The sequence below is a fragment of the Tachypleus tridentatus genome, chromosome 1 (genome assembly GCF_004210375.1).
Source record: "Tachypleus tridentatus isolate NWPU-2018 chromosome 1, ASM421037v1, whole genome shotgun sequence".
In the NCBI taxonomy this organism is placed as follows: Eukaryota; Metazoa; Arthropoda; class Merostomata; order Xiphosura; family Limulidae; genus Tachypleus; species Tachypleus tridentatus.
Window position 1 is genome coordinate 128753384 of NC_134825.1, and position 19732 is coordinate 128773115.

The following is a 19732-nucleotide window of genomic DNA, read 5'->3' on the forward strand; positions in this document are numbered from 1 at the left end:
CGTATTCAAAAGGATCGTGTTCCCTTTTCACTCTGATAAGTTGTTATGTGAATACATTTTTTATTTGTTTGAAAACACAAAAGCTGGTTGTGTATACGGGATGAAGTATCATGCGGAACAACACACACGCACATACATATAATGTTCGATAAAATTACAGATATGGCTTCAATAAAATTTTGTGCCGTGTTTCACTTCAGTAACAATTTCGTTATGCACATGTGTCACATTTATTTTATTTTGTTTAGGTCGGACGAAATGGAAGTTTTCTTGAATGATTTAGAACGAGCCAATCAGGTAAAACTTGTGATTTTGTTTGTGAATACTAAACAATATAAATGCTTGCATTAAAAAATATAAGTTATTTAGGTTATTAAAAAGGTCTACAAGAGATTTTCTCATATTAAAATATACTCCGAATATGCATGTACACTATGGTTCGCATATGTTTTCGTTATATTTAGAAGATTTCAAGGAATGTATTCGTACAAATACGGCCAGAGATACTGCATATTAAGATCTGTAAACAAAACGTTTTTTTGTTTTTTTTCAACAGTGACAAAATAATTTTACCTTACACCTTATGTCCTCTGGTGAGAAAACGGATTTACAACACTAAAATCTAGGGTTCCATTCCCCGCGGTGGCATACCAGATAACCCAATGTGACTTTGGTTTGAAACAAACTTCCCTACACTTTAAAATTAGAAAACGAGTGATTATAAAACTCAGTTTTACAAGTAAACAAGTGATATATATATGCAAAAACGGCTCGTTTGGGTTGAGAAAATATTTTACATAGAAGAGCGAACAACGTTTCGACCTTCTTCTGTCATCGTCAGGTTCACGACGATATATTTCTCTACAAGTGGGTTTTCTCGACATCATTGATTAAATAAGTGATAGTTGAAAGCAATTTTACAGTAGATTGGAATGTGTAAAATGTAGTTGAGGTTTTCCTTTTCCAAGGATGTTGCATCAAGAGTAAGTGTGTAAATAACAAACTTATGTGTGAATTTAATAAGTGTGAAACTTGAAGATTAAGTATACACATCACTACTCGAAACTGTCAGTTGGAAGTTCAAAGTTAGAGACCCTTGTTTGTTGTTGTTTTGAAATTACCTCTCTAGAAATATTTCTAGTGGCTTTACCAGTTTGCTCTTCTCATGATCCAAATGCTTAACGGTTGCCGTTGTGAAAATTTCTAAATATCTTCTGAATGGGATGTGCAGCTGTGGTGGCTTTTCGAGTTCTTCTTAAGAGCATATGTCTAGGTGATGGCTACTAAGGATTTAATGGGATGTGCATCTATGGTGACTTCTAGAGTTATTCCTAGAGGTATCTGCTTGGATGATGGCTACCAAGGATTTAATGGGATGTGCATCTGTGGTGGCTTCTAGAACTCTCCATTAGGGCAAATGTAATGGTAGTTGTTACTAAAGATTTTCAACATAAGCATAGATTATAGACACCAAAGAACCTATTAATGGCATTTCCGTTTTTTAAATCAATATATATATAACTACCAAAAGCTCTAAAGTATAATTAATTATCTTAAGTAAAATTCAGAGGTTGAGTGGAACTTAATTAGTAAACTCCAGTTGGAGTAACTAATGTATTTAAGCGAAAACAATGTATGAACGTATTAGAAGTTTATATACAATTCTGTCCTAACGCGTTTGTTTGCTGGTTTTTCGTTGTCATGCTAGGAACAAGATAATGAAATATTTCTAAGTGGTATTGTTATGAATCTTGCACGTGTTATGATGTACAGCTTTCATGCCATTGTTTGTTTTACATGTGTCTTTATAGAAATATCTTCAATATCTAAGAATTAGTTACTTTAACTTACTTATATAGTATATATATTATCTTTTATTTATGTTTATCTTTATATTATATATTTTTATTGTCATAATTTCTTTGCATTAATAGTTTATCATATAAATTTTACACTAACCTGGCTGGACCTTATCAGTATTATTGGGATTTACGGTTTAAAATATCCCCAGAAACGATGGTATTTAGCTGATGGCACAATACATTCTAATCATGATAAGTTTTGGTTTTATGATTTTTTAATATATACAGTTAAAATGCTATATCAAATCAGATATACTAATAAATGTTTTGTTTTTCTGATCTACAGAAGTTAATGACAATCTATTTTAAGATTAGTAAAGTTTATTGAAAACCATATTGAAGCATTTTTCTTACAAAACGTGTTTACACGGGGAAAAGAGAAAGATCTCTTGAAGTAAAGATATTCTGATTATAAATGCATAATTAATAGCGTTTAAAAACGGTGAAGCATAGACGGCCTGCTACACTTCTTGCCCCAAATTTTTAGCATACCTAATAAAAAACAAATGTTAAAATTCTATTATAGACTAATAATTGGTTTGTTTTGTTTTGAATTTAGCGCAAAGCTACTCGAGGGCTATCTGGGCTAGCCGTCCCTAATTCAGCAGTGTAAGACTAAAGGGAAGGCAGCTAGTCATCACCACCCACCGCCAACTCTTGGGCTACTCTTTTACCAACGAATATTGGGATTGATCGTCACATTATAACGCCCCACGGCTGAAAGGGCGAGCATATTTGGTGTGACGGGGATTTAAACCTGCGACCCTCAAATTACGAGTCGAGTGTTTTATCCACCTGGGACTATTAATATATGGTATAAAAGGATAGACATTTTAGGCTAACAAACCAATCCTTAAAGCAAAAGAAAACTGTTCACGTTAATGCAAATTTTTGAACTTTATGAGTCAATTACATGGCACCAGATGGCCAATCGATGGTCACTATCATATCATGTAGACTTTTGTTTATTTTTTTTTCTTTTTACATATCGCTTAATAATAAATAAAAATGTTTTATACAGCTTATTGTTTAGTTCAATTACGCTAGGTTTTAATTTGGATCGCTACGCCAACTTCTAACACTGAAGAGTAGAAACAGTAAATAAAATGAATAGTGGACTCAGCAGCTAGCTCTAAGTTACTTTGCTATAAGAAAACATGCACACACACACACACAACGAATGACATATTTGTATTTTTTTATAAGGCTTCTCTATTATATCTAGAGGTATATATCTACCTCTTTATATGTAATTAACAGAATAAATCTAAAAATTTGAAATTTCGTCTTCCCACTAGTTAAAAGAGGAAAAGTTTGGAGTGACCAAACCTTAAATTCATAATATCTGACGATTCTAATCAATGGTCAAATATTTTCTTAAAGCAGAATAGAGTTGGTTTGTCAAGTGAACAACGCCCTATCTGTAATTATTATTTGATAAACAGAAAAATACATAAAACTTAAATTCAATTGTGCTAAAACTGTCAGATGGAGATTTTTATTACAGGCCGTGAACCCATATGCACACTTACTTTTTTTTTTCTTTTTAGAGGAAAGAAGTGTGGAACTTTTTTCTGAATTAACAACGATTGTTGATTAAAAATGAGTATTTACGTCAATAATGTAACAATTGTTTGTATATATATATTTTCAGAATGTTTTGTTTGTTTGTCTGGAATTAAGCAGAAAGCTACACAATGGACCATCACACATATAGAAATCCGGTGTGAGTCGACAGACGCTGTGCTATACGTTTGATAAAAAAGTAGTGGAAATTTATAAAAAAGTGATGGAAATATAAAAAATAATAATTTATATTTACGTTTAATAGTATTTGGTATTTGAATATCGCGCAAAGCTACACGAGGGCTATCTGCGCTAGCCGTCCCTAATTTAGCAGTGTAAGACCAGAGGTGAGGCAACTAGTCGTCACCACCCACCGCCAACTCTAGGACTACTCTTTTACCAACGAATAGTGGGATTGATCGTAACATTATAACGCCCCCGCGGCTGAAAGGGCGAGCATGTTTGGTGCGACGGGGATTAGACCCTCGGATTACGAGTCGAACGCTTTAACCCACCTGGCCATGCCGGGCCTTACATTTAGTGAATACTTAAATCAAGGCAGTGCTTCTCATTTAGGACGATAATTTTAATTATGGTTCTGATTATTTTCCCATTCCATGGAAAAATTAATTTTTTCTACTTCCATTATTTTATTTTTTGTTTTGTTTTATATTTCGCGCAAACTGCACGAGAGCTATTTGTGCTAGGCGTACATGATTTAGATGTAGCAGTGTAAGACTAGAAGGAAGATAACCAGTCATTACCACCCACCGCCACTGCTCCATCCGTTGAGGCACTCTTTTACCAAGGAATAGTAGATTGACAGTAATACTACAATGCCTCCACAGCTTAAAGGGTGAGTTTTTTTGGTGTGGTATGGATTCGAACCCGCGACATTCAGATTGCGAGTCGAGCATTTTATTCATTTATTTACGGCCTTTTCCTGTTCAACTGTTGAGTTGTCATTATGATTTTAACGAGAAGCTACAAAATGAATTATCTACGCTGCATAGAATTGAACCCCGGACTTTTGTTATAGTTCCGTAAATTTACTGCTTACTTACTGTAGGATTGAAATGTAGATCATTGCATCAAGTTATGTTGTAATAGCTATCACGTGCACAAATAATTTTTACACGCTTTTATGCATTAAAAAGTAAAAAGTTTTGAAATAAACGATGCATGGTGGTATCTTTGTTTTCTTTCTTGATGACGAGAAGCCCACCTGAAATAAAAATATATATCAGAACGGCTGGTATGGTGTTAACACTTTTACTGATAAGGGGAGAAAAAACATTTCGACCTTCCTAAGTCATCTTCAGGTCAAGAAAGAGAGAGTGTTTGAATTTGACCGTTAACGGACACGTGTCTTAGGGACGAGAGTATGAACGGGTACCGGATTGTAGGGGGCGTTGCAGGTGGACGTCGTTCTGAGATATATTAGTATCTATGTTTTGTTTTATTTTATACCCGTAGTGGGCGCAGTACAGATAACTAATTGTGTAGTTTGTGTTTAACAAACAAAACAGACAAAAAGAAACGAAGAAAGTTTAACATTTGCTCCCCTCCTGCCACGTCTGTGGACTTACAACGCTAGGAAGTGAGTTTCGATACCCGTTGTATAGTGTTGTTCTTAACTTCAAACAAAAATTTTCTTTTAATATTGGGCCTGGCATGGCCTAGCGCGTTAAGGCGTGCGCTTCGTAATCTGAGGGTCGCGGGTTCGCGCCCGAGTCGCGCCAAACATGCTCGCCCTCCCAGCCGTGGGGGCGTTATAATGTGATGGTCAATCCCACTATTCGTTGGTAAAAGAGTAGCCCAAGAGTTGGCGGTGGGTGGTGATGACTAGCTGCCTTCCCTCTAGTCTTACACTGCTAAATTAGGGACGGCTAGCACAGATAGCCCTCGAGTAGCTTTGTACGAAATTCCAAAAAAAACCAAACTTCTTTTAATATTATCTGCACTTAAGGTATGTATGTAAAAGTGGCAATCGATCCCTTAGCGTGGATAGTGCTTGATATATGAAGCTGCTAATTGAAGACTTTCCCTCTAGTCATTAAATCCAAATTAGGGACGAGGGCTGGTATTCTTAGTGACTTTGACATACCAGTACTGTATTTTATTTATTTTCACTGTGTAAATACTGCTCCATATAAACACGTACAATGTGTTCGCTAAGCCTTACGATTTAGCACTATTAATATATTAAATGTAAGGTTGTGTAGTTGAGTTATATTGCATATTAATATTTTATAGCGTGTTATCCTTATAATATACTGGCGGTTAAACAAATTTATATGCAATAATCCAACATAAAAATTAAACTCAAAATAACACAAACCAATTTCACAAGTTAATATTTAATTGACATTTCCTTGTATTTCGATACTGCTTCACATGGACGTGGCATGTTTTCACTGAGTCATTGATTGCCATCCTTCTTTGAGTACTTTAAAAAGTTCGTCTTCCGTGTTTGGCTTGCGATCTTTCTTTACTCGGTTTAACTCAACCCACAAATTTTCAATATGATTGAAATCAGGCGATTGACCTGGCCACTCCATAACGTCAGTTCTCTTATTTCTAAGATATCTTTTAACGATTGCGCAATAGCATTTAATAGGCTAATTGGAACAAGAAGATCTAAGTAATTACAGCAGGTGCACAACACTTTTTATGAGAATATTTAACTAAAGTCATGAAAAGTTCAGGTATTAACGAAAGCCAGTGTTAAAAATTAGAATTTGAGTACGTTTCAAAAACTTGTGGTTTTACATATTTTTCTGTTATCTAATAAAAAATATAACAAATTAACAAAATTTTCAAGGTGGCCATTTTTTGTCCACACCCTGAACAAGCAACAGCTTGTTCATTGGCTATCAAAATCTGTTGATAAAACAAGCTGTAAATAAAGTTCGGCTGGTGTGGAATATTCGTGCAAAACGAAACAAGAATTAGCTACGCAAGCTACTCCTAATTTTGAATTGATATATTAGAGGGAAGGAAGCTTGTCGACAATATTAACCACCAACTGTTATGCTCTTCTAATCGGTTATTGGTATTTAACGCACTTATGCTTTCAAACTGTCGGATGCGATTTTGCGATTATCTGGAATTCAAGGTCTGACAAATTAGCCACCTCATGCATTGTCTTAAAGTGAGGAGGGTAACTATTTCGGCAAAGGAACGCGAACTTTGGATCCCGGATCCTCAATCCAGCTTGATAACAGCTAATCAACGGCTCACCCAATCAATAAATAACTTAACTGGCGTATTAAACTATTAAACGTAAATGTGATTGTCTTGGTATATTTTGTTTAAAGTTTGACATATTTCTGTATTTTGATAAAAATAAAAAAACAAACCTGGCATTACAACATTGAAAGAAATCTTCCATATCTTTAGTATAACTTGTACATTATCCTAATGAGTTAGAATGAACTGTTTCTATCTCCAGGGATCGAACCCAGTACTTGTACCACTTCAAACTACTCCCATAATACCTTCAGTTATTTTCTCATGGTAAAGGATCAGCCATTGGCTGGCAACAGACTTTTAGGAATACAGTTTTGCATATCCGATCAAAACCAATACTTCTCAATCAGTTCCCCGCTGGTATAACGGTAAGTCCTCGGATTTACGCTAGAATCAGGGGTTCGATTCCCCTCGGTGGACTCAGCAGATAGCCCAATGTGGCTTTGTTATAAGAAAGCACACATTTCTCAGTCAACTAGCGAGTGCTATGTCAAGTGAAGTAAGACCCGGCATGGCCAGATGGTTAGAGTGCTAGACTCGCAATATCAAGGTCGCGGGTTTGAATCCCCGTCACACCAAACAAACTCAGTTATACAACCATCACATATCAGTTCTTGCTGACCTTCCATTACGTACTTTTTGCGTGAGTAGTTATTTATAACAACTTACATTTTCATGGTCTTAAAGTGGGTCAAACGAATACCACAACTTGTGTTGTAAATACTTTGCTCTAAGACACCTTAAATAATATGGATGAAAAAATCGAAGAAAAGAGCCTATACGTAACTGTCGAAGAACTGACTGGTCGAGTGGTGTAAATTTGGTGATACTTTTGAAAACTTCTTTCAGTTTTTAAATTCTCAAATCTTATGTTTCAGTTTCGAGAAAAACGATTTTTTATTATTCCTATTTAGCCATAATTTTTAAGAGCGCACTTCTAATTTTTATTTGGTTATTATATAGAACTAAAAGATAAAATAACATTACAAAATCATACATGAACAACTTATACAGCACGAAATAAATATAACCAAATTATGTATATATCGGTTACTATGATATATGTCTGGTAGATAACGGAATAAAACTTATCGGGATTACAATTGGTCAAAAGCTTCTATGAAACATTTTATGATGTCACTGATTTATTACTTCGTCACTCTTCCTACGCAAACTGTTTGTTTTGAATTTCGCGCAAAGCTACACGAGGGCTGTCTGCGCTAGCCGTCCCTAATTTAGCGGTGTAAGACTAGAGGGAAGGCAGCTAGTAATCACCACCTACCGCCAACTCTTGGGCTACTCTTTTACCAGCGAATGGTGGAATTAACCGTTGATTTATAATGCTTCACGGCTGAAGGATCGAGCATAATTAGTGTGACGGGGATTCGAATCCGCGATCTTCAGACTACGAATCGAGCACCTAACTACCTGGCCATTCCGGGGCCCAACTCAAACGAAGTTTTGAACTTGAATTTATTTGTTGTATATCTCTCTTTTTTCTCATTTCATGTTACTTTTATTAAATACATCTTTTATCCAACAGTCCGACTCTATGATTGTATGCTGTTCTAGAAACTGTACATTTTCCGGTTTGCAATTTCTTTGAAAATCAATTCTGAAAAAAAAAGATCATTTCACTGTTCAATTCATAGAATCCTTGATCGTAAGTTGCAGTTACATCAGCTACTAATAATTATTATTTTCCCTTTGAAATTTTCTAACCATATTGTGTATCGATGTGGCAAATAACCATATTTTAATATCAGTAAAAGAACTTGTTATATTGCTTTTACAATGAATTAGTAATGTGAAAGAAAACATACAATATCACGATTTTATATTATTACTAAATTACAGAAGCAATCTACGGTGTTATACCTTTCTCAGCGAACTCGGTCTAGTCCTGTTACGGAATCGTGTAATATTTCGTTCTTATGATATGTATAATAAGGACGTTCGTCACAATGTATTGTGTAAGGGAAGATTAAATATCCGTGATTTTTATCAGTTTGACTAGATATTTCTGTTCATTACTTTACGCATACGTAACCAGCATTAAAAATAATAATAATAATCAAATAAAAGGGTTTGTTCAATTCGGTTTTTAGACTGTAAGACAGTACCGAAAGTTTGACTTAGCCCTAAGCGGCCAAGCCGAATTCCAGCTCTGTTTAAGTACGTTTTACGTATTATTTGAGACACGTCACTTTGAGTTGGCGTGTATTGATATATAATTATTTAATCACGCATATACCTATAGAAATACGTTTGAAATTTTCTCATCCAAGAACAATAAAATATGATGCCGCAACGAGTAATTATGTATGATAATAATCAATTTCAAAACTGTTTAATTATAATTAATTTAATTTTTATCTTGCATCGTTCAAGCGCATGCATAAGCATATATATATAGTTAACGTAAGAAAACATTTAGAAGTTGCTTAGTTATCTCACGGTAGCTCGTCGTGAGCGATGCGCCGGAAACGTCTGACAAGAAATAATTGCTCCAATAACAACCTGGCTTGTTATCTTCTCCTTCTTGTAATTGGACAAACATATAACAAAATCACGTGATCGAAAGCTTTGTAGAGACTTTAATATATTCAGGTTAATTCATTTCTTTGTAGGTAGCCAGATGGAGTATTTTATCAATGTGTATAGTGTATATAGTCTTGTTTCTGGTTTCTGTGTGCGCGCGCAACTATATGAGTATTTAAGTATTTATAACATATATACTGCTGGACATGAGAGTAACATTAAACAAAAGTAATACAAAGGAATGATGGGACCTCTACGAAATGATGAATAATGAACTTTCTTATATTAGTAAGTAATAAGATAGATAATGACATGATATGTTCTTAGACTGAGTGATAAATATTGTTCCGTATTTTAGTAAGAAGTAATGAGATAGATATTGATATGTTCTTAGAATGAGTGATAAATATTGTTCCGTATTTTAGTAAGGAGTAATGAGATAGATATTGATATGTTCTTAAACTGAGTGATAAAGATTGTTCCGTATTTTAGTAAGGAGATATATATTGATATATTCTTAGAATGAGTGATAAATATGTTTGTTTTGCAATTTCGCACAAAGCAACTCGAGGGCTATCTGTACTAGCCGTCCCTAATTTAGCAGTGTAAGACTAGAGGGAAGGCAGCTAGTCATCACCACCCACAGCCAACTCTTGGGCTACTCTTTTACCAACGAATAGTGGGATTGACCGTCGCATTATAACGCCCCCACGGCTGAAAGGGCGAGCATGTTTGGCGCGACGGGGATGCGAACCCGCGACCCTCAGATTACGAAGCGCACGCCTTAACGCGCTAGGCCATGCCAGGCCCGTGATAAAGATTGTTCTGTATTTTAGTAAGGAGTAATGAGATAGATATTGATATGTTCTTAAACTGAGTGATAAAGATTGTTCTGTATTTTAGAAAGGAGTAATGAGATAGATATTGATATGTTCTTAGACTGAGTGGCAAAGATTGTTCTGTATTTTAATAAGGAGTAATAAGATAGATAACGATATGTTCTGAGAGTGATTAGGAATGTACTATTATCATGAAGGAGATAATAAGTTGATGATGTAGTACGATCTTAGAGTGATGATGATAAGTAATAATATAGCTTTGTGGTTTTCATTACGATACAATTACCATAATAGTAGAGTTATATTAAATAACAGCTTTGATAAGTTTTAGAAAATTTTTTCTATATTTTTAACGTATGTAATTTCAAATTACATTGCATTTTCTTCCTTCATTACTGATGTTACCCATCAGGGGGCAGTACAAATAACGAGACCCCCTGTCAGTGTTCCATCCTTTTAAACTAGTTAATGAATGCACGGATGCCAGGCCAGGCTCCACTGTGGCCCTCTGTTGGGGAGCTTTTGTCACAGTAGTGTTTTTTTGCACACTTGTGAGTCTACAGAAAACTATCACGTGACCAGTGCTGAATAGCAGTTATGTTTCTTTTTTTTTTAAGGTTAAAGTGTATGCTCATTAGAAGTAAACTGTAAATAAGATCGTACCATGGATACTTAAGCTTATCGAAAATAAAGAATATTTTACTTTATCCTCGAATTACGAAATTTCTTTATCCTCTAAACGATTCTTAAAATGCTTGTTTATTATAAAATGCACTTTCGTTGCATGAGGACAATTTTAGAGTCATGTTAATTTAAAATATTTTACGTACATTTTAGGATTACAGCGTTCACAATTTTCATGATGATTCACGTAGACTCACTACCTTCAGTGACCTGAGTTTACTCAAGCATGGTCTTTTATTACAAGTTCAAATTCTTTTAACCCAAATGGAAATTGATAAGCTGCAGGAAAAAGTGTCTGCATGATTATTATTATTACTCTTGCTGTTCTGAACTGAGCACCAAGCTACACAACGGGCTATCTGTGCTCTGTTGCCCGCCACTGGTATCGAAATCCGGATTTTAGCGTTTTAAATCCGCAGACATACTGCTTGCCACTGAGAGGACCATGAATATTGTATATGCCTACCAGTTTCCACTACGTATATATGTATGTATAGTAGTTTACATAGCCAAATATTTTCCCAATCGTCGTCACCAAGCTGCAAATCAATAATAACCAATGTAATGCTTATGAAACACTTAAACTGACGAAAACTGATCACTCATTGGATGATAGGTGCACGTGTCATGACACTGCTATAACACTGGTCAAGCAGATTGTAAAGAAGACCTTTTGTTCCAAAATACTGACCCTAGACCTGAGAATAGAAAGTTTAATTCAGAAAAGTTTGACCAAGGTGTAGTAAGTTTCAAAACCTGTCACACTGAAGATACTCTACAATATACTTTATTCTCAGTCAACAGATCAAACCTGTATCCGCAAATGAATATAGTGTCCAAACTTCGTCTGTTCTAGACAGTGATATTTGACTCTCTCAAGGTCTTGCATACGAACGCACATTCAATTCAGTAATCTTGTATTGTTGAACTAAGTCTTTCAGTTTAATTCTAGAATGATTGGGGAAAGTACGTCAATATTCTTATTTTTCTGCTAGATTTACTGTATTTATATTTTGATGTTGGAATAACTGCAATAAAACTTATATTTTCTCAACCTAAGGTCACGAGTGATAGAAGCATCATTTATTTCCTTTTATGTTTTGATATAAAATGGGCTTTAAAAAATAAAGTTGGAGTGTCTTATGTAGAAGCTTGTGTGTTCTTAATGTCAGGGGTGGCTGGAGGAACGCTTACGTGTTCTTAATGTCAGGGATGGCAGGAGGAACACTTCCGTGTTCTTAATATCAGGGGTGGCTGGAGGAACACTTTAATATTATTAAGCTCCTGGGTGACTGGAGAAACACTTCTGTATTCTTGTTTAAAGCAAGAATGACTTAGTAGACACTTTTATTTTCTTGGTGTAAGGTGAATGTCCCCACCCCCTAGTGGCACAGCTGTATGTCTGTGGCTTTTCAACCTAGAAACCGGGTTTCGATATCTGTGATTGGGAGAGCACAGATAGCCTATTGTATAGCTTTGCTTAAATTCAAACAAAACTTGATTTAAGATCAGGAGTGTGTAAGAGAACACTTTATGCTCATACATTAAGATCATGATGAGTGAAAGAACACTATGTTTGTACATTAAGATCATGATGAGTGAAAGAACACTATGTTTGTACATTAAGATCATGATGAGTAAAAGAAAACTATGTTCATACATTACGATCAGGAGTGGCTAAAGCACTTTTGTGTTTAGTTAGGGTTAAAGTGACTTAGAACACATTTCTGCGTTCTCACTTTGTAATAAAAGCAGTATATTCGATGCTACTATATCTTTGTTTTTGAATTAAAGCCACGAGATATTTCAATGTGTTTATTTTTGGCGTTTAAGTGATAGTTTCCTTTTATTTTTCCTATCTTTATCTTGATTTGAATTTTTAGGGTATTTGATTTAAAACATATAGTTATTAAAACTGTGTCACTGTCATGCCTTAAATAAAAGCTGTACTGTTTTGTAACAATAATAATTAATCGTGTTACCATGGGAGATTTTTGGTAGCAACACTAAGGAACAAATGAAGTATTGGTACACGTCTGAGACTTGAGTGTGTGTACACCTTCTAAACATTATGTGCCTAAATGCTTTCCATGCATGAATGCTCATAAACTTTCTCCACATGTACGTACGAGGTCTGTTCAAAAAATACGCGGACTGTTTGAATTGCGCGGCTCCAGTTGGTTCCAGGGGAATCCGCTTGGTGTCGCTAGGTTCGCACAGATCAGCTGATTACGACGCCATTTCCCGATTGCAGATATCTTTATTTGTGTATTAGCTACGCAGTTTTAAGTGAAGTGCGATTTTTTCGTTTGGCGGATTTCAGAATGAATGATCTGAAGGAGCAACGACTTGCTGTGAAATTTTGTGTTAAACTTGGAAAATCTGCGACTGAAACTTTTGCTATGCTTAACACGGCTTACGGTGATGTTGCTATAAAGCGTACGGCATGTTTCAAGTGGCATGAACGTTTTAAGGATGGTCGACAGTCCATTGAAGATGATGAGCGTCCTGGACGTTCTTCCACGTCAACGGACGGCCCACACGTCGACAAAATCAACACCCTGGTGCGGGCAAATCGACGTCTGACTGTCAGGGAGCTTGCTGAAGAGTGTGGGATATCATTTGGATCTTGTTACGAGATTTTGACCGAAAAATTGAAGATGCGCCGCGTTGCTGCGAAATTTGTGCCTCAGAACTCGTGAGTTTTTGGCCAAACACTCGATCACTGTTCTTCCCCACTCCCCTACTCACCTGACCTTGCTCCTTGCGATTTTTTCTTGTTCCCAAACTCAAAAGACCCTTGAAAGGAAAAAGATTTGAGACGATTCCCGAGATTAAGGCAAATGCGACGAAGGAGCTGGAGGACATTACAAAAGAAGCGTACCAGGACTGTTTCAACAAGTGGAAACACCGTTGGGATAAGTGTGTGCGTTGGGGAGGAGAGTACTTTGAAGGGGTCTCAAACCTGTAACTTCTAAATAAAGTACATTTTGTTTTATGACGTCAATCCGCGTATTTTTTGAACAGCCCTCGTATATGCCTTCGACACGTGTATAGCTTATATGAGTATAACTATGCATCCCTTATACATATATACAGACACGTACACGTGGTATATATTCTACTGTTCGTTATAAATCTCATATTATCATCCAAAGCAGCCAGCTTTCCAAAATTCAACTCAGTTACTAGAGCTGCATTAACTAAATAAAGCGAAACTTAATAACTTAGGGACATTACAAGGGTAGAAACTTAAACTTTTCAAAATCAGTATCTGCTTCGAGCCATTACAATGCTTCTCTTGGTCTATTACCTTGTAATAGACTCAATTCTACAACATTTTTATATGTGGTATCGCTTATATTAATTACATGAACACGTGCTTATTATTTCCGGACTTATTAATTCAATAACTAATAAAGGTGCTTACAGTTGCAGTTTTTACAGTATGCCTACATATAAAATAGATTGGTACACAAGATAAGAAGTCCACAAATATACACGAGTTACCAGGATTTGTTAAACTCGCACGTGTTCTTCCTTAATCTTTCATGTGTAACTCTACCCTTGGGTAATCATTTAGCCAAATCATTGTATCGTTTAATTACAAGGGAGTTTGTGCGGGTTTCGTTAACGCACAGAAAGGCGACTTAGTCGCGTAGGTAATAAACTTCAGTAGAAGAATGCTTTCTTTATTCTTGTCAGTTCTTCAATTGCTCTAAAAGAGGGCGTTTAAAGGAACCCGACTTAGCATTAATATCCGGGTATTCGCACTGAAGTTTACAAATGTTTCGTTAGATGAGGCCGTTTAAGATTAACTGTGTTATGCTTTCCTTTGTTTCACCAGTTCATCTCACTCGTTTTACAGGGATTTCTAATGAATATTACTCCGAAACCAGAAACAAAGCATGCCATTTACAGAATTACTGTCCACTAGCACGGAGCTACTTCAAGAAACAGCTTTTATTGCTCCATATGAAAATCCGTTTTCTTACCAAAATGTTAAGATAGAGTAATTAATTAACTGAATAGTGCCTTGATTAGCCTGCCATACCCACTAATGTCTAACGTAATTAGTGTTTAACGCCTCACGTCTTTCCAGAATCTTCTTCAGCTTTTCAGGCAGGCATTATGAAACGAAAGGAAGAGTAATGGAGGTTTAAAATGTCCATCATGACACGAACATGAACCAGAAGCTAGGCACTCACACTAACATCATAGATCGTGTTCTTATTGGAAAATATTAGAGTGACGTCATTTACGAATATCTTAAGTAAGGTCAAGATGCGTCTATAATAAACTAAACAACTTTTTCATCTCTTTCCTTATTTCTGATTATTTCTAAAACAAAATTTAGTTCGGTTTTTTGATAAATGTCAAGAGAAACATCTATACTGATCGTGTAGTAAAGAGTGAGTAACCGTAGAAAGAAAAAGGGGGGAGGAATTAAATACGTGTATTTCACGGCAGTTTTAATTATTATGTTTTATTCTTCATTTCGACATCTTTCATAGTGATTGTTATTTTCATTTTATATTTTTAAATGAAATACCTGGATAATTAATCTTATGCTTTAAGTGAAGAATTTTTTTTATTAGTTTGGCAAACTCTTTTAAAAGCACACTGGCTAAGATCCAGAAAATCTGGTAATAATTAATTTTTGCTGTGTTACTTTTCCAATTCTAAAAACTCCTGGTGTGATTTCTTAAAATCAAGTTCAAAAGCACTCTTGAATGTGTAATTTTAGGAAAAGTAAAAATAGTTCATAACGATAATAGAGACCTTTTACAGTCCACTTGGTGAGAGGTTTTGTTTTCGTTTTTCCATTACAAATAGCCGAACGAAGTCTTGGAAGAGGCCTGATTGTATACAGTCCAGTTGGTTAGAATGAAGCAGGAAGCTAGCTTCAGTTAGATTAATATTCACAGAAGGGTAGCTGTTCGTCTTTCTGCTTCATTATAACCAAATGGGTCTTAATTAGCCATTGTTTTGAGCAGGCTTAGAGTCTGCGTTGGTATTCTCGTAGTCTCGATCCTGTCTCTCTCTCTCTCATTTCTAAACAGCGAATGTCTTACTGATGAATATTCATTAGTTTCTTTCATATCATACAACCATAACCTTTTAATGTTCCCTTGCCAATTTCTCTCAGACAGTGTAAGGGTAATTAATTCCGCGCTGGCGAATGGGTGTTTGTTGCCAGTCGCTAGCGATGGTCTATTTAGCCTGTATATAACTTTGAAAGACATCCATCATGTAAAAACGAGACGAAAAAGGTCAGAAAGCATCGTTTCCTTCTCTCTCATTACCCCTGTATTCATGTGCTAAATATTACTGGGATGTGTGTTTAAAAGTTTCATTAATGTATGGCCTAATAGATTTAAACCTAAATTTTAATTTATAGTTATGTCTCATTATGATATGGCTAAATAGGTTGTTAAAAAAAGGGAGGGGAGCTACCTTAAAATCAACTAAGAAGTTTTTGTTGAAATAGAACATACACCTTAAACTGTCCTCACCTATCAAGAAAAGCCCTGATATAACATTAACTTTTACTTGCTGTAACCTTATCAAGACAACATGGTAACCCATAAACTTTTAACCTCTTCTAACGTATCGAGGCAAGTCTTAATATTTGTACCTGCTCTAGTCCATCAAGACAACATTCATCAAACGTACTTTTAAAATGCTCTCACTTATTAAGACAAGTCCTTATAAAACATATATTATAACACTTCTAGTCAAAATCTAGTAGATCATAGTCTAAGAACTTAAGGTACTTGTTTTGTAGCGGTAAGGCTTCTGAAATTGTAGTAAATAAACATAAAATTGTTAAAATATATTGGAACATCAATTGTCTGAAGTATTAAAGTGCTTGTTTTGTAGCAGTGAGGTTTCTGAAATGGTTTAATATAAACATAACATAAAATTTATTGTCATAATCTAGTGGACTGTTGTCTGAAGGCTCAAGGTATCTGTTAGTAGTAAGGTTTGTTTGTTTGAAATTAAGAACAAAACTACACAATGGCCTATTTGTGCTCTGCTCACCACAGATATCGAAACCCAGTTTCTAGCGGCACTGGGGGACTAGTAGTAAGGCGCCTAAGATCGTTTTATAAACGCAAAACAGCACAATGTCGTCTCTAATTCGTTGTACAGGAACTTAAAATAATTTCTGATATTGCAAATCGCCGTTTAGAAGTTAAACAAAACATCTGCTGTAACAGTGTAAGCCTATGGAGTTCTGGAAAATTGTAGGGGAGCTAAAAGTATATTTCGAACGAATATGGTTCTCAATTGTGTGTAAATTCATCATAAAACCCCACAGTACACGTGTCCTAAGACTAAATAAAGATCGTTATTTTGAATTGAGGCTTATAAAAGAACTTTCAAGCGAAATAAGCTGAGCTCTATAAAAATGTGCCGAATATTTGTATCATTATACGTAATTGTTGGCCAGGCATGACAAGGTGGGTTAAGGTGTTCGAATCGTAATCTGAGGGTCGCGGGTTCGAATCCCGGTCGCACCAAACACGCTCGCCCTTTCAGCCATGGGGCGTTATAATGTTACGATCTATCCCACTATTCGTTGGTAAAAGAGTAGCACAGGAGTTGGCAGTGGGTGGTGATGACTAGCTGCCTTCCCTCTCGTCTTACACTGCTAAATTAGGGAAGGCTAGCATAGATAGTCCTCAAGTAGCTTTGTGCGAAATTCAAAAAACAAAAACAAACAAAATTGTAATTGTTTTATGGTAATACTTAACTGTTTGTAGTGTAGAATAATTCATTTCCCAACTGATTTTTATGTCAAAGACACCAACTATCACTTAATACTCCAAATACAAATTATTATCGGCACCAAGGTATCTTTTGACAGATAAATAGTCTTCTTAAGTGTGCCTTAATTATTATTTCAGTTTTTCTTAAAAGTAATCTTATGTTAGTGTTTAACTCACTAATTTATTACCTCAGTAAATAGTAAACCAGCACTCGCTTCGTTTATTCACCAGAGAGCAGCACTAGCAGATAGAGAGGCCACGACACTTAAGAAACAGCTTGAGGCAGCCAAACAATCATTACACCAGGCTGATTCCATATGCATGAGAACAGACATGGAAAAGAATGATGATGCCTTTTCTCATTCGCCCCTAGAAATTAAACTTGCAGCTAAAGACAAAGAGGTGAGTTCAATCCCGCCATCTCGCGGCTTTTTAAAGAATCACACATGAAATACGAATAAGATATGAATAAAGCAAATAGGAACAAATTCGTTTTGACAAGGAGTAATTTCGGTCTCCAGTTACCCAGTTTATTCAACATTTTTATCACTTTTATAATGTTTTACTATGTTGCTGGTTTTGAATATATCTGAATACGGAAATAAAATATAATTGAACAAATGAAACAATTTCACTACACAACAAAATTTTTACTTCATGAACACTGTTGGGTGTTCTTTATAGATTTTTTACTGCTGATCACGAAAATCACACCCAAATTTGCCCATCGCGTACCGTTTTATCGAAATCTTCAGTTTCACAAAGACATTGCTACAATGGAAAAACGATATCAGGGCAACTGGAATCCGTCAATGCTTGCTGACTACTGTTGCACCGGACATTTAATACAAACGAAAATCAGGAGCAAAACACTTTTAATTATGTTGAACTTAATAGCGAATTAGAAAAATAAACGCAATTAAATATGTTATTGCCAGTAAACAGTTAGCTGTCTATTTCTCAGAGTTCCTACGTGACGAAGCAAAACCAAAACTATATTTGTGCATACCCACCAGGTACCTGTCACAATCAGCAAATACTCTTCAGGAAACAAAACTTTTCAAAAAAATTGTTGTGCATTGTTTTCAAAAGATGAGTTGCAAAATTTTTGAACAACGCGTTGAATATGAATCCAGTAGTAAAATAGAAAATAAAGTTACTTTTCTGTTGAATATGAATCCAGTAGTGTGGTAAAATAGAAAATAAAGTTACTTTTCTGTTGAATATGAATCCAGTAGTGTGGTAAAATAGAAAATAAAGTTACTTTTCTGTTGAATATGAATCCAGTAGTGTGGTAAAATAGAAAATAAAGTTACTTTTCTGTTGAATATGAATCCAGTAGTGTGGTAAAATAGAAAATAAAGTTACTTTTCTGTTGAATATGAATCCAGTAGTGTGGTAAAATAGAAAATAAAGTTACTTTTCTGTTGAATATGAATCCAGTAGTGTGGTAAAATAGAAAATAAAGTTACTTTTCTGTTGAATATGAATCCAGTAGTGTGGTAAAATAGAAAATAAAGTTACTTTTCTGTTGAATATGAATCCAGTAGTGTGGTAAAATAGAAAATAAAGTTACTTTTCTGTTGAATATGAATCCAGTAGTGTGGTAAAATAGAAAATAAAGTTACTTTTCTGTTGAATATGAATCCAGTAGTGTGGTAAAATAGAAAATAAAGTTACTTTTCTGTTGAATATGAATCCAGTAGTGTGGTAAAATAGAAAATAAAGTTACTTTTCTGTTGAATATGAATCCAGTAGTGTGGTAAAATAGAAAATAAAGTTACTTTTCTGTTGAATATGAATCCAGTAGTGTGGTAAAATAGAAAATAAAGTTACTTTTCTGTTGAATATGAATCCAGTAGTGTGGTAAAATAGAAAATAAAGTTACTTTTCTGTTGAATATGAATCCAGTAGTGTGGTAAAATAGAAAATAAAGTTACTTTTCTGTTGAATATGAATCCAGTAGTGTGGTAAAATAGAAAATAAAGTTACTTTTCTGTTGAATATGAATCCAGTAGTGTGGTAAAATAGAAAATAAAGTTACTTTTCTGTTGAATATGAATCCAGTAGTGTGGTAAAATAGAAAATAAAGTTACTTTTCTGTTGAATATGAATCCAGTAGTGTGGTAAAATAGAAAATAAAGTTACTTTTCTGTTGAATATGAATCCAGTAGTGTGGTAAAATAGAAAATAAAGTTACTTTTCTGCTTTT

The 19732-nt window shown here is 35.0% G+C and overlaps 1 protein-coding gene across 8 annotated transcripts in view; it reads left to right on the forward strand.

The window, feature by feature from the left end:
* The window catches only part of LOC143223352 (homeobox protein cut-like 1), a 403865-nt gene that overhangs the window by 362306 nt on the left and 21827 nt on the right, over window positions 1-19732 (forward strand). For 7 of the 8 annotated variants that reach the window (XM_076451241.1, XM_076451238.1, XM_076451246.1 and 4 more), the window contains 2 exons: window positions 249-297; window positions 17752-17922. In XM_076451241.1, the coding sequence (XP_076307356.1) occupies window positions 249-297; window positions 17752-17922 (220 nt within the window). The remainder of the gene's footprint in view (window positions 1-248; window positions 298-17751; window positions 17923-19732) is intronic. The other variant, XM_076451264.1, reaches the window with a different exon arrangement.